We start from the raw sequence: 15136 nt of genomic DNA on the forward strand, positions 1-15136 counted from the left end.
AGTGATTTGTGGTTCCAGCCAGCTACTTTCCCTCCTAAATTTGGAAGAGTGAGACTGGCTGGGAGAAGTTGTCCCTAAGGCAGCCATGTACATATTTCTAACTGGAAGACATGATCAGAGAAAAAAACCCTGTTCTTGTTAAGTTAAGAGGAGACCTAGGGAGGTTGGTCTATGACTTGTACAAGAATCTCTGGGGGTGGAAAGTGTATGGATGGGTTTACAGGTACACTACAATATGTCTGCTCTTTCCCAAAGAAAGTTTCAAAATGCCATTGAGACTCTATGTACCTCTATCCAGAAGCATGTCAGGGCCTTCTCGTTGGACCCTGCCAGTGTACCCAGTAGTTAAGTCAGTCTAACAGCATTGACAAGAAAAATTGTAAAATATGAAGACTGGAAGCATTGTGGCAGCTTTTTGCAATTTTGTCTACAGTAGGGGTGGCCAAACTTACTGACCCTCAGAGCCGTATACAAAAATCTTCAGAAGTTCGAGAGCTCAGGGTTTCAGCCCTGCTTCTGCTGAAGCTTCGAGCCCCAGCAGGTCCCTGCTAGGCAGAAGTCAGAGTCAATGCATGGGGGAGCATGTGGGGTCACATGATTCCCCCCCATTTTTGTTAGGGTTTGCTGGCCCTAGTCTCAGTCACATGGTGCCACAGAGCCCCTTCCCTGCTGGAGCCCGCAAGCTGGGAACTGCACCCAGCTGTGGGGAGATGCGGCGGCAAACAGCGGGGAGTTGTAGGGGAGCTGCTGCTTTTGCTGCTGCTTCTTACTGTGGAGCTAAAGCAGCAGCCCCTCCATGTAGCTCCCAGCTGTTTGCTGCTGCTGCCTCCCTGTGTGGAGCTAACACCTGGGGGCTGCAGGGAATGGCTGCTGAGGGTAAGGGGGAGCTTGCCTGGGGGGAATGGGGAGGGATGACAAAACTCAAACTGTTGATGGGGGAGCCGAACCTTTAAATTGTGCACCCCCCACTCTCAGCAGGCACCAGTCGTCTCTGGCAGAAGCCTTTAGCCCCACCACCCAGCTGCAGGGCAGAAGCCCCTAGCTCCCCACTCCAGTCTGTTAGGCGGAGAACTGGGGAGGGAGGGGGATGTAGCAGGCTCTGTGAGCTGCACTTTAACTGTAAAAGAGCCACATGCAGCTCCTGAGCCGAGGTTTGGCCACCCCTGGTCTAGAGTCTCATGAAGTTTAATTCTTTCCTTAAAGCCCCAGCTTCTGGAGTCGTGATTGTATTAGCATCTGAGCTTTCATTTACAAAAAATAACTTTCTAGCCCTCCTGATTGCAGAGAGAACTTGAAAATGTGAATCTTAAAGTCTCAGTAACCAGAGGACAAATAACACTAACCAAACGTTTATTCTTTTATAGAAATATATCATGGTTTTAAAACTAATTCCGTTATATTCGGGGGACGGGACTAATTCATGTTTTTTTGAATGTTTGGGATTGGTAGTCCCAGGATGCTGCAAACTGAAACATGTATTATGAGCTAGTTGTCTTCTGCCAGGCAGCTGCACAAACGATTAAGGGGGAGGAAGGAATCCCCTGCATGGCCATATTAACTTTCAGTGGGTTGTGGCTCTGGACACAGAGGGAGTTAGGAAACTGCATGATATAATCGTATAGTATTCCTTAGGTGTTTATTTTTATATTAAATATGATTTATTTATCCTGCTCCCAAATGTTCTATTTCTAACGTGTTGCAGATTTTTATACTGATGATACAAAACGACATTGTAGAAGTTGTCAGGTGGGAGCTCAATTTAGACAGCTTAGTAGAGGATACTTGGGGCATTTGATACCCAGGAAGGTGGGGGTTGGTTTCTGTTTTTGACACCCAGGAAGCAGTTAAGGCTTTTGACATTGTGGGGATGCATCTTCATTCCCTCCCTATTGTGGGTGGGAAAGGAAGTGATCTGAATTTTTTAGAAGGGCTTGAACTTCAAGTTTCCAGTCCCAACAACTCTTGGCAGCAACCAGCTGACTCACTCACCCTGTGCCAATATTTGCATCCAAAAGAGATGGATAAGCATGTTAGCTGATTGTTTATGCTAAAATGAGGAGCAGTGAAATAGATGATATATTGATGTTAAAATCAAGTTTCATGAAGTTTCTCCTTCTGTTCCTTATTATGGGATGGGGTAAAAAAAGTAGGGACTGATCTGTTTTTACAGTAGCCTTCATAATTGTGAGTACTTCTTTTAACTATTAAAACACTTACTGTTGAGGCAGCAACTTGTGACTAAAGATTGTTTTGTCTGTACAGATTCCATGCTCTCTCAAGTGCATAGTAACATTTTACCTTTAATTAAGCTTTAGTGATGCAAACTTTAGTAATCGTCTTTTGTATATTTATAGGAAACCCTGAGTTGAAAGATAAAGAAGACCAGTTTGGGAGAACTCCTCTCATGTACTGTGTGTTGGCTGACAGGCTAGATTGTGCTGAGGCCTTGCTGAAGGCAGGAGTAGGTATTAATAAAGCTGATCATAGCCAGAGAACTGCTCTCCACCTTGCTGCACAAAAGGTAATTAAATAAAAATGCTCTAATACCTAATGCTCAGCTAATGTTGCCACTGGCATTAAGTTTGAGAAACTCTTAAATAACTAAGTAAATGATACCCAGTATTTTCAAAGGACTCTACTGTTCTCTAGGCCATCATGCTATAAATGTTAGTATTTTGGAAAATGTTTCTAGGAATTTGGCTTGTGCAACAGTTAATCTCTTTATTCTCTCTATTTTTTGTGATTTAAACATAGTTGAATTCATTTGCCACTAATCTAGTGGCCCTTTGCTCTAATAACTCTTCCTTTCTAGGGAAAGCAATTCTTGTCCATTTCAGAGTAGACAGTTCAACGAAGTTCTGACTGCGTAAGCTTGCTCGTACATTCAGTGATACATGTTGGAATATTGTCATTTACTTGAATGGCTACAGGATTGTGCATTAACTATCTATCAGTGCCAACAGCAACTCTGAGAATTTCTTAAAAGATGAAGTATGTGAAGAGAAATGTAGGTACTGTATTAGGAAGTTAATTACATATGTTGTCCCTTCTTCAGTTATATCAGTTTGTTTCCTATTTGTTAGGGCTGTCGATTAATTGCAGTTAACTCACGCGATTAACTTAAAAAAAAAGTAATCGTGATTAAAAAAAATTAATCGCGATTAATCGCACTTTTCATCGCACTGTTAAACAATAGAATACCAATTGAAATTTATTAAATATTTTTTGATGTTTTTCTACATTTCAAATATATTGATTTCAATTACAATACAAAATACAAAGTGTACAGTGCTCACTTTATATTTTATTACAAATATTTGCACTGTTAAAATAAAGAAATAGTATTTTTCAATTCACCTCATACAAGTACTGAAGTGCAATCTCTTTATTGTGAAAATGCAACTTACAAATTGTAGATTTTTTTTTTGTTACGTAACTGCACTCAAAAACACAAAACAATGTAAAACTTCAGAGCCTACAAGTTCACTCAGTCCTACTTCTTGTTCAGCCAATCGCTAAAACAAACAATTTTGTTTACATTTACGGGAGATAATGCTGCTCTCTTCTTATTTACAGTATCCTCTGAAAGTGAGAACAGGCATTTGCATAGCACTTTTGTAGCTGGCATTGCAAGGTATTTATATGCCAGATATGCTAAACATTCGTATGCCCCTTTGTGCTTCAGCCACCATTCCAGCAGACTTGTAGGCTCTAAAGTTTTACATTCTTTTATTTTTGAGTGAAGTTATATTTTTGTACATAATTCTACATTTGTAAGTTCAACTTTCATGATAAAGAGATTGCACAACATTATTTGTATTAGTTAAATTGAAAAATACTATTTTGTTTTTTACTGTGCAAATATTTGTAATCAAAAATAATAATATAAAGTGAGCACTGTACATATTGTATTCTGGGTTGTAATTAAAATCAATATATTTGAAAACATCCAAAAATATTTAAATAAATGGTATTCTATTATTCTTTAACAGTGCGATTAATTTTTTTAATCACTTGACAGCCCTACTATTTATTTATGATTTATCCATCACAGGTGGCAACAATAAATATAATTTAGTCATGAGGGGAACAATATGTATGAAGAGTATTTAGGATTGGGAGGAGTATCCAAAGTAATGGGGAACCAAGCAGGTGGGTAAGAGGAAGGTGAGATCAGCTGGTCAGCCAGAACATAGGTAGCAAGTGCTTCTGCACCAACTAGGCTTGGAGAGGAATTGTAGGTTATTCTGCAGGGAAGCGCAGGGAAATGGCAAAGGGTATGAAGAGGCACAGCTGGTGGAGAGGAGCTTCAGAGCCAGTCAGGGAAGGACAGCACTGTTTTAAAGGAGTTGCAATGAGGACAGATCATGGCAATTGTATATTGGAATTAATGATTTTTTTTTAAACTTTTTAATTCATAGTTATGGTTGAGAATTTAATTGTTCAAAAGTTTAAGGTCAGTTCAGCCATGTTCACTCAATTGTGTGTTAAACCATGTAATTTATACTACTTTGTTTTCACCTGTTCATAATTTTCCAAAATATTTAATTTGTGTATATATATGTGTATATATTTGTTTGTTTTAGACAGAGCTATAATGAAATAGGATGAAGTTTGAATTGTGAAATATTTCATGGTCAGATTCCTTACTGAGGACTAGTATCTATGCTTGGTTTGAAAAGAGAAATGTTTTGATTTAACAGATATGCATGTGCAACTGGTTAAGGCCATATTCCTGCTTCAGGATCTGCTAGAGCGGACCCCAGTACCCAGTTAAATGCCCATTGAAGTCAGTGGGACTCTCAATGGACATAAGGGTCTGTTAGTGGATCCCAAAGCAGTATTAGGAAATTTGCCAAGTCAAATTGCTTGCAAGTTTCACTGGGAAATGCTGAAAAGCATGTAAACTGTGTAAGATGGTCTCCTGTAATTCTCTATTTGTTTCTTTTAAAAGTAGTGTTAATTGCACCCCAAAGTTCCTTCAGCTACACACAACATACAGTAAAAATTGTTGCTTGATAAATGTTGTCCTGAAAGGTAACCTTGCGTGTCTAAATGCCCTAAGTGACCATATAAAGACATCCTGAAATATTTTACTATGTTGGATTACCTTTAGTAAGTGATCACCTCTGCAAGGAGACTAGAGTTCTACCCACAATTGGTTTTAGATATAGTACTACTCTTTTCTAGGAGACTATTTGACCCATTGCTCCCAAAGCATACCTTCTGAACACATACAGTTATGTATGAGAGACTCTGTTCTTTGCATAGATATGTATACTGCTATAAGATGTTACACTGAATTACCAATGTAGTCCATTCTTTTTTATTGTGTGTATGTAACTGGCAGACAAATTAATGTTTTAGCTACAAGCAAACTTTTCGTACATTAAAAACTTAAATTTTGTAAGTATTTCAGATCATTTATATTTTGAGAATTTCGTAAACAAGAACATTTTTCATTTCAGTTGAGATTTAATCTTATATAGAATTCTTTTCTGCTTCACACAAAGTTTTCAGCCACCTTTATTAATACTACTTATTAATTTCTTGAGTTGTTTGTTACAAATTTCATTATATGAGGTGAAGATTGCATGTATGTAATATCTTCCATTCCTCCTTCCTTTGTTGAATGTAAACCTTAAACTGTTTCTCTGTCACTCAGGCATATAACAAAATATGCAACATATGCAAAGTTAACATTCAGAGCAACTTTAGTTCCTGAAAGTTTTGACTCTTGCATTAAAACTGGAGTTTTTTTTCTTTGCATTAAATAGTAAATTCATTTAACAGCAAACTCTAATCCAAAATACAACATATATGGCAGAGTTAACATATGTAAAGGGACCTTTCACTTCTGCCTTTCCTTAGTTTTGCCCATGGAGGTGGAAACCAAGCTGGCCTTTTTGCCTCACTGCTCTTTCTTGCACATGCTTCCTGATTGATATTTGAGCAGTTCACTCTAAATCTTAATGAAAATGAGGTCCTGTGCATGCTCAGTGTGGCATTTATAACTTTGTTTCAAAATAAAATCTTTCAAATTAACAGGACCTCGTGTGTGATTTTATTATTTTTGAACCCCAAGGGGGTTCAAAACTATTGAGAGAGGCTTAAATCATGAGATTTTAAAAATATATTTTGAGTTCTTTGTATTTGCCTTCTGGCTTTTGATCTTTTAGGGTTCATAGTTTCTAACCTTCATGTTTGAGCAAAAAAGCGAGAACTTTTTTTTCCCCCTTCAAAACAAAAGGTGAGTTTCTCTCATAATCCTCTGACCAGAAGAGCTGGGACTTTAAGAAAGTCACCAAAAAAATGTGAGATTTACAATAAAATTGTGTGAATTAGCAACATGCAAAGTAAGCTGTCATGGGATAAAAGGAAAGGTCCTCTCATGGATTGGTAACTGGATAAAAGATGGGAAAGAAAGGGTCAGTCTTCAGAATGGAGAGCGGTAAATAGTGGTGTCCTCTAAGGGTCTGTACTGGGACCAGTCCTATTCAACATATTCATAAATGATCTGGAAAAAGGGATAAACAGTGAGGTGGCAAAATTTGTAGACTATACAAAACTACTCAAGATAGTTGTCCCAGGCAGACTGCAAAGAGCTACAAAAGGATCTCTCAAAACTGGATGTCTGGGCAACAAAATGGCAGATGAAATTCAATGTTGATAAATGCAAAGTAATGCACATTGGAAAACCATAAATAATAATTTAGGTGGGGTCTAAATTATCTGTTATTACTCAAGAAAGAGATCTTGGAGTCATTGTGGATAGTTCTCTGAAAACATCCACTCAAGGTGCAGCGGCAGTCAAAAAAGCAAACAATGTTGGGAATCATTAAGAAGGGGATAGATAATAACACAGAAAATATCATATTGCCTCTATATAAATCCATGGTACGACCACATCTTAAATACTGCGTGCAGATGTGGTCGCCCCATCTCAAAAAAGATATATTGGACTTGGAAAAGGGCAACAAAAATTATTAGGGGTATGGAATAGCTTCCGTATGAGGAGAGATTAATAAGCCTGGGACTTTTCAGCTTGGAAAAGAGACGACTAAGGTGGGATTTGATAGAGGTCTATAAAATCATGACTGGTGTGGAGAAAGTACGTAAGGAAGTTTTATTTACTCTTTCTGGTAACACAAGAACTAGGTATCCCCAAATGAAATTAATAGGCAGCAGGTTTAAAACAAACAAAAGGAAGTATTGTTTCATATAGCGCGCACAGTCTGTGAAACTCTTTGCCAGAGGATGTTGTGAAGGCTAAGACTATAACAGGGTCAAAAAAGAACTAGATAAGTTCATTGAGGATAGGTCGATCAATGGCTATTAGCCAGGATGGGCAGGGATGGTGTCTCTAGCCTCTGTTTGCCAGAAGCTGGGAATGGGCGTTAGGGGATGAATCACTTGATGATTACTTATTCTGTTCATTCCCTCTGGGGCACCTGGCATTGGCCACTGTCGGAAGACAGGACATTGGGCTAGATGGACCTTTGGTCTGATCCAGTATGGCCATTCTTATGTTCTTAACATGGAATTAGGAAAGCACCCTCTTAATTCATTAAGCACTCTGTGTCACTTTTTATTTTGAGAGTTCTTGTGAGGATGTAGTAAGACCTGTCAAGAACGTTTTGAGAAATCAGATGGCACCAACCAATTCTCATGAGGAGGGCTTTAAATTAGATTTGCATGGGGATAGAGACCTAAGCCCGGTGGTAAGTGGGGAAATGTTTCCTCCCAGTATCCCGCGAGGAGGAGGGTGCAACAGGGGAGGCCTCCTGATTCATACTTAGAAAGTAGGGCAATCAAACTAGTTATCTTAGGTGCCTGTACGCCCCAGCAGCTCACAGTCGCAATCCTTAGCTTCTTCACCTACCAACCTGAATGCTTTTCAGTTAGTGTGGGAAAAGCTCAGTTTTCCCCACTAGAAGAACAGCAATAACCGTTCTCTATAAACACTCAGGCCCTCCTGTCCGCCAAGGAACTCTGCAAAGAATGGCAACTGTTCTTCCTTGATGCAGTGAAAGCATTTAACTTTTCTATCCCCATCTGACTGTGGGGTACCTACATCAGAGCATGCAAAAAGGGTTGCAAGATTTTCTTACAGAGGGGAAAATATGGTGTTTTTTCTCCAAATATATGATTCAAAAATGAACCTGCCCAAACTTAAATATTTTAAATCATCTGTGGACTGAGACTTAGCATGTGAAATTACAGCATGTAAGGAAAATGCTGAGAGAGAGAGTTATGAGCAACTGAAGTTGTGGGTTGCAATCGCATGCCCTTATCAATCTTAGCTGCAGTACCTCTGCTACTACTGCTGTCATTAAAGTCAGCGAGGATATCAGAACTGGACCCTTAAGTATAGTATCTTTCTCCACAAGTAGTTCTGTTAATGTCAGTGGAGTAAGATGCTACTTAGTGTGCAGAAGGGTGACTGAATTGGTCCTAAATTTGTAGGTCCATCTGGACTCCTAGCTTAATTATTATCAACTGTGAGGTCAAAACATGTAATTCTTATTTTTCAGGAAAGGGACACATGACTGTAACTCTCCAAATGTTTCATATTCAGGCATGTGATATAGCAATTTATGTTTTAAAACATACTATGTGTGACTTCTTTATAGCCCAACTGTGTACAATTATTTGCCTGCCACAAATAAGCCTCCGAACATAGAAAATTCAGTGTGCCCCTATATAATTTATATACTAAAACTTCCATATGTGTCTCATCTTCACAGAATGTTATGAGTTCTGATTTATTCAATAGAAGCTCAATTGCCACATTATATGCTGGGAATACACAGGTTCAATTTAGATGTCAGTAGTAGACAGTAGAAAGATTTTATTTTCTTTCAAAGGTTCTTCTGCATTCATCTCACTCTTATAAAATCAGTCAGGAAATATGTGGAATCTGATGGGAGTAAAAGGTATAATCATATTGAGAGGGTGAAGATTCCTCCAAATATCTGTCATTCTTGTACTGTATTTTAGATCTGCCAAAATACATTGGCACAGTGGGAAGAACCAGGTTTCCCAGCTGAATTCTTGCCTTTGGCCAATTAATTTGCAATTAAAATCTCTCTCCTCCTACAGTATACTCCCAAAAAAGAGAACAATCCTATTCTCTGATTCTGCCAATAGAGCATAGCAAAACCACAAATACTTCTTTTAGAATGAAGAGCCTAATGCCGCAGCATTCATTCCCTTAAACTTCCAGTTCCAGTTTTCTACATTATTTTGTATTAAAAGCATGTAAAACAATGTAACACTGAGTTTAGCTAATTCAGTGGGAAATGTCAGATTGATGGGATACAGGAGTATAAAGCAATGAGTGCTGATTAACTAAAGAGTTTTAAAAAGACTTTTAATCTCTGAGTGAATTAAAGCACAGGATGCATGCTACTACTTAGTTTACTAGTTGTGTAATAAAATTGTTCTAAATCTGCCCAGTCATTTCCAAAGATATGTTTATTCCTATATCAAGCTGTCTCTTATAGTTATTTTAAAGAGATATCATTTTGAAATTCTCTTTTATTAATTTTTCCCCTTCTAGTGTTACAAGTAACACTTAAGATTACTAAAACTGAAGGAGGTTGGAGAAAACATATTTTGTATGCTTCTGGGTGCAGGGTCCTCTGAGGCCGGGGAAGAAAGATGTCTCTCTCTCTCTCTCTCTTCCTTTCCGAAATAGGGCTGCTTCTCTCCAACTCTATCTTGCAGGACCATTGGAACCCTTGATTGTAGAGAGCAGAAGTGGCCTAACAACCCACTGCAGTAGCTAGAGGAGGTAGCAGGTATACCCTGACCCAGTGCTTTCCAAGGGCAGGAGCACAGTGGGAGCTGACTTTTGTCTTCAACCCCTCCCAAAGTTTGGGCATAACATGGGACTCTTAGAAACAGCTTCCCCTTCCTCTCTCATTAGCCCCGCTGTACATGCACATGCTCCTCTGGTTTTTGTTGTGATCTTGCACACAGGAACAGGGAACAAAAACTAGAAGAAAATTTTTTCAGGAAAATCTGGTCAAAGATAACATTTTGTAGTGGCGGTTAGGAGCAAAATAGCTTTATCAAAATGAAGTTTGGTCATTTTGCTGCAGTTGACCAGTTTCAAATTGAGATATATATACACACCTCTACCCCAATATAATGCTGTCCTCGGGAGCCAAAAAAATCTTACCGCGTCATAGATGAAACTGTTATATCGAACTTGCTTTGATACACCGGAGTGCGCAGCCCCGCCCCCCCCCCCAGAGCGCTGCTTTACCACGTTATATCCGAATTCGTGTTTTATCGGGTCGTATTATATCGGGGTAGAGGGGTGTGTGTGTGTGTGTATGGATGTGTGTGTGTGTATGTGTGTGTATATATATATATATTATATATTGTGACAGAGCTCTGACCTTGTCCATGTGGGTCCCACGCTTCTAGGCGGTTTATGCTAGCCTCAGTGGCTCACTGCAACACTCCACATAGCCATTCTCTCTCTAGGGCCAGGGTTACAGTCTACTGAGCCCTTTTCATCATAAGCCAGCAAGGAGGTTGGTGAGAGAACTCCCACAGTCTCTGTTGTCCCTAGGGGCTTATTTCAGAACAGTTTAGCCTCCTGTCCTAACAGGCCTGTCTTCCCCTCCCAGGAGGTGTTTCTGTAGTGGCAGGTTGGGGGAACCCGGGCCCGCCCTCTACCCCAGGTTCCGGCCCAGGGACCCTAATGGTAGCAGCTGTTGGCAGCCAACCTTTCACTGCCAGAGTTGCTACATTTCCCTGGGCCACTTCCCCACAGCTCTCCCGCTTCTGTCTTCTTGACCCTTACCTTAGGGCTCCCTTACCAATGGCTTGAGGGTGTCTTCATTAACTAGCCCTTCAGCTGCACTTCCTCTCCTCAGCCTGACTGGAGTGAGCCCTTTTATAGTATCAAAAGGGCCTTAATTAGAGTCAGGTGTTCACATTACATTAAAATATTGCATTGAGAGATTGTAACTTTAAGGTATCATCTTAAACCTGATGATCTGGGGGTGGGAGAGATGTGAGATTCAGAACACTGCCTGGAATCTTATAAATGCCCCACAGATGCCTTGGGAGAATGTTACCTTTTGCAAAAGAGAGCTTTTTCAAAGCCTGGCTGCCCAGCTAAGGATGTCAGCACTACTGCAGTTTCTGTCTTGGCTCCAGCAGCTCTACATTCCCAGAGCCTGTTTTCAGGAGCTGAAAACTGCAATGATCCATGGCATAGATTTATTGCATCAATAACTGGATACAATACAGCAGTGGTCCCCAACCTTTCTGTTACAATAGCATATTCATGTTCCTAGAAGAGCGTGGCGGGTGCTGGATGACCAGCCGCCGAAATGCCACCGAGAAGCGGCGTCATCGAGAAGCGTCGCCGTGGAAATGCTGCTGAGAAGCAGCGGCAAGTCGGCGGCGACGCTTCTTGGTGGCATTTCGGCGGCTGGTTGTCCGGCAGTTGCACTTCTCGGTGGCGGGTTGTCTGGCGGAAACACTCCCTTGTCAGTAGGTGGGCGCACATAAATGCCCCAGTGGGCGCCATGGCGCCTGCGGGCACTGCGTTGGGGACCACTGCAATACAGGATTCTCTCACTAAAACTGAAGAGGTAAGAGACTGTTGTTGGCTCTGTATAAAAATTTGAAAATAGGGTAGCAAATTTGGAGAAATATGCATAAGAATTGGAAGATACTGTAACTGGTGTGATTTTTATTAAAATAAGAAACCTATCCATGAAGATGGACAAATTAGAAAAGAAGCAAAACTAAGACTGGTTGTTAGTCCTGAAGAAGTAGACAGTTTCTTCATTCCTGATTGTTGGATTGCTTAGAAAGCCCACCTGGGATAGAACTGAGGTAAGACTCATCAATCAGGAGGAAACATTTTGAGGAATAGGTAGGAAGATTATGCCCTCTTGTTGAGGGAAGCGCATCTAACAGGATTTCCAAACATGCTTGATTAGAACGGGCCTAACTCTTGCTTCTTTAAAAATCAATTTGAAGCTTTACCATTGTCATCAGCAGGAGCAGAATTAGACCTGGTGTCTTCCCAACTCTCAATTTAACTGTGCATTGCTTGCAGTGTGCATGATGGAATGGGGATAGTGGTTGTGCTAGATCCCTGGGCACTAAGACATGAGTCCTAAAATGACCACTAAGGTTATAATAATTTTACACTTTTAATCTGAAGATTTCAAAGTGCTTTACAAGGCTGGGATTAGTTACAGTGCAGTATTATCTCCATACAGCAGATGTAGAAACGACGGGCACATGGGATTGTGACCAGTCCAAGGGCTCACACTGAACCAAGAGCTGAGTTGAGGATAGAACCCAGGGAGGTTTTCTGACTCTCAGTTCTCTTCTATATTACAAATGATCCTTCCTCAAGGGAGAGTGGATTACTGTTCAGAAAAGTGGGATGGCTTGATGGACTACTTGTAAGTGGAACAGGAATTATAGTGCCTGGAGCAGGATCAAAGAATGGGAGGGAGGGCAGTAGGGGGGAGCGAGTGCCTGTCATGGGTCCTGTACAATCCTGTAGTTCCTCTGTGCACTCTCAGAGATCTGCTGCTTCCTCAGGCTCTATCTCCTTCTCACTCCAGCGCAGGGTGGATTTGATTTAAATCAGTAGTCAAGAAGACTCAATTTAATCATGGTTTTCTACATAAAAGTGCATTCTTGTTGATTGTTAGAACCTTAATACATATTCTTCACAACTCACAGATAGATGTAGGTTTCGTTTTTAGGAGGTACACACTATACATTTTTAAACAGTGATTTATTTTGAAAACTTTTCAGATTAGTTTTACAGTTGTATCCGAAAAAGAATGATTGGTTATTTCATTTATCAAAGGTAATTGAAGCAGCTACTTATGAAGTCACTGGGAGGTGAACTATCTCCAGTTCAACAGGTTAATCATTAATATTCAGAGGATTTTCTTGCCCTGCTGTATTAGGAGGAGAACATCACCAGACAGACATTTAAATTGTTTTATTTAATTAAAACAACAATGTTAAGTATTCTGGATTTTTTTCTTCAACTGCAAACATATAATATTTTAACAAAACAAACATATGTCCCTCACTTCTCACATTTATCTCCAGACTTTTTCTCCTTGTTCAGATTTATTCCGCCCCCAAAAATCTTCTATTCATTGAACTTTTTGAAACTTTGCACTTTTAGAGAGAGGTAAGGGATTGACTCTGCATACACAAATTTGCAGAGGGACAATAGAATTGAGGTCTGTTATTTCTCACCTCTATATACTATTTATTTATGTATTTAAACAGCAAAAATGTTTTAACAAGCATGTTACCTCTGGGGTGACAAATCAACAGTTTGAGAACTGCAAAACTAAGCATCTCTGATGGTATCTTCTAGACTGAGCACTGAATCAGGGGGGAGGGATAGCTCAGTGGTTTGAGCATTGGCCTGCTAAACCCAGGGTTGTGAGTTCAATCCTTGAGGGGGCCACTTAGGGATCTGGGGCAAAATCAGTACTTGGTCCTGCTAGTGAAGGCAGGAGGCTGGACTTGATGACCTTTCAAGGTCCCTTCCAGTTCTAGGAGATAGGATATCTCCATTAAAAAAAAAAATCCCATTGGGTAGATAGAAAGAAAGATTAACCTAAATAGTTTATACAGAAGCCTGTGGAACCCCCATAAGATTGGGTCCTTAATCCATGAACTATTGGAACTCATTTACAAAACTTTTCTCAAACATTACATGAATATATTGTCTCATACTATAGAATTTATGATCCCTATTCCATGATGAGATATCTTTGAGCTATAACGTATCTTAATTAAAATTATCTTTAGATAGGTATTTTCCTCAAAAAGCATTTTATCAAAAAAAATCTGTTTTTTTTTTTTAAATCATTGATTTTTATCCACCCTGCTCCTGCGACCCCAAAACTTGCCCGGAAAGATGGGCAAAAAATAGCAAGAAGACATTACATCATTTATCTGCCAATGATCTACATAAAGCTAGTATAGCCCCTGTTCACTTGGCAACACAAAGTGTTGTGCTCTGTTGAAATGTCATTTCTGGAAAACTGCTACTTCCTAAAATATTTGTCATCATAGCATTTTGCTGAAATATCGTTAGAAATACTGATTGATTGGGGTTTTACTTTTGTTTGGGAAACGTGCGTACTGGACATGGTTTCAACCTGGCTGTAAGTAAATGTGTAGAATGGGAAACAAATCTGATACACCCAAGTTTCCCTATTCTTTAAGAACTTTTACATTTCACAGGTGTTCCAATAACATTTAATAAGCCAGCAGTTTAACTATCAGGGATAACTATCTTTCCCCTATAATCCTTTTTGTTGGTTTAATATTTCTAAAGGCAATGAGCTGAAATTTAGTATTCATGATAAACAAGGACATGTTTTTTGTGTGTGTGTGCATACAAATAATGGTTTAAATATGGAAATTTGTGTTTCAGTTCCAAAGTTTGAAGTGGAGAGTGGAAATGTTTACTTGGTTACAGATACTTTTTTGCTAAGCCTGCAGTGTAATGATGGGAAATGTTTGGGTGCCATTAGCCCTAAAATGCAGCAAGCCCTTTCATCTTTAAAAAAAAAAAAAAAAAAAAAACACTTTCAAAACAACAACAGAACTTTCATTGAAAAATGGCTACTGAGCATCTTCAATAAATACTTATATCAGAAAAATTATAAAGTAAGTTACTCTTCGTGTCTATTGGTTATTGTGGTCATGTAGAACCTAGTCCAAAGCCCATTGCAGTCAATGAGAATATTTCCATTGACTTCAATGGGTTTTGAATCAGGCCACTATTTACAATAGTGTCAAATAAAATCTATAGCTATGAAATTATGATTAGGGCGCTATCAAATTCTTGGCCATGAAAAACACGTCACAGAGCGTGACATCTGATATTTTGTGTACTTTTCCCCTATACTATACAGATTTCATGAGGGAGACCAGCTTTTCTCAAATTGGGCGTCCTGACTCAAAAGGGAGTTGCGGGGGGGGTCACTGTATTGCCATCTTCACTTCTGTGCTGCCTTCATGTACCTACATATCCAGATTAACTTTCTATTCATAAATACCCCTTCCTAGCTGTTTAAGCAAGGAGCAATTTGTGACTAGAGGTGAG

General features: G+C 39.5%; 1 protein-coding gene across 9 annotated transcripts in view; it reads left to right on the forward strand.

Moving 5' to 3' along the window:
• Window positions 1–15136, forward strand: part of INVS (inversin) — a 211298-nt gene that overhangs the window by 30103 nt on the left and 166059 nt on the right. For 7 of the 9 annotated variants that reach the window (XM_024099606.3, XM_005292613.5, XM_065587212.1 and 4 more), the window contains one exon: window positions 2355–2521. The exons of the other annotated variants lie outside the window; for them this stretch is intronic. In XM_024099606.3, coding sequence (XP_023955374.2) covers window positions 2355–2521 — 167 coding nt within the window. The remainder of the gene's footprint in view (window positions 1–2354; window positions 2522–15136) is intronic. 9 annotated transcript variants of the gene reach the window in all.

This window comes from Chrysemys picta, chromosome 2 (assembly GCF_011386835.1).
Source record: "Chrysemys picta bellii isolate R12L10 chromosome 2, ASM1138683v2, whole genome shotgun sequence".
Taxonomy (NCBI): Eukaryota; Metazoa; Chordata; order Testudines; family Emydidae; genus Chrysemys; species Chrysemys picta.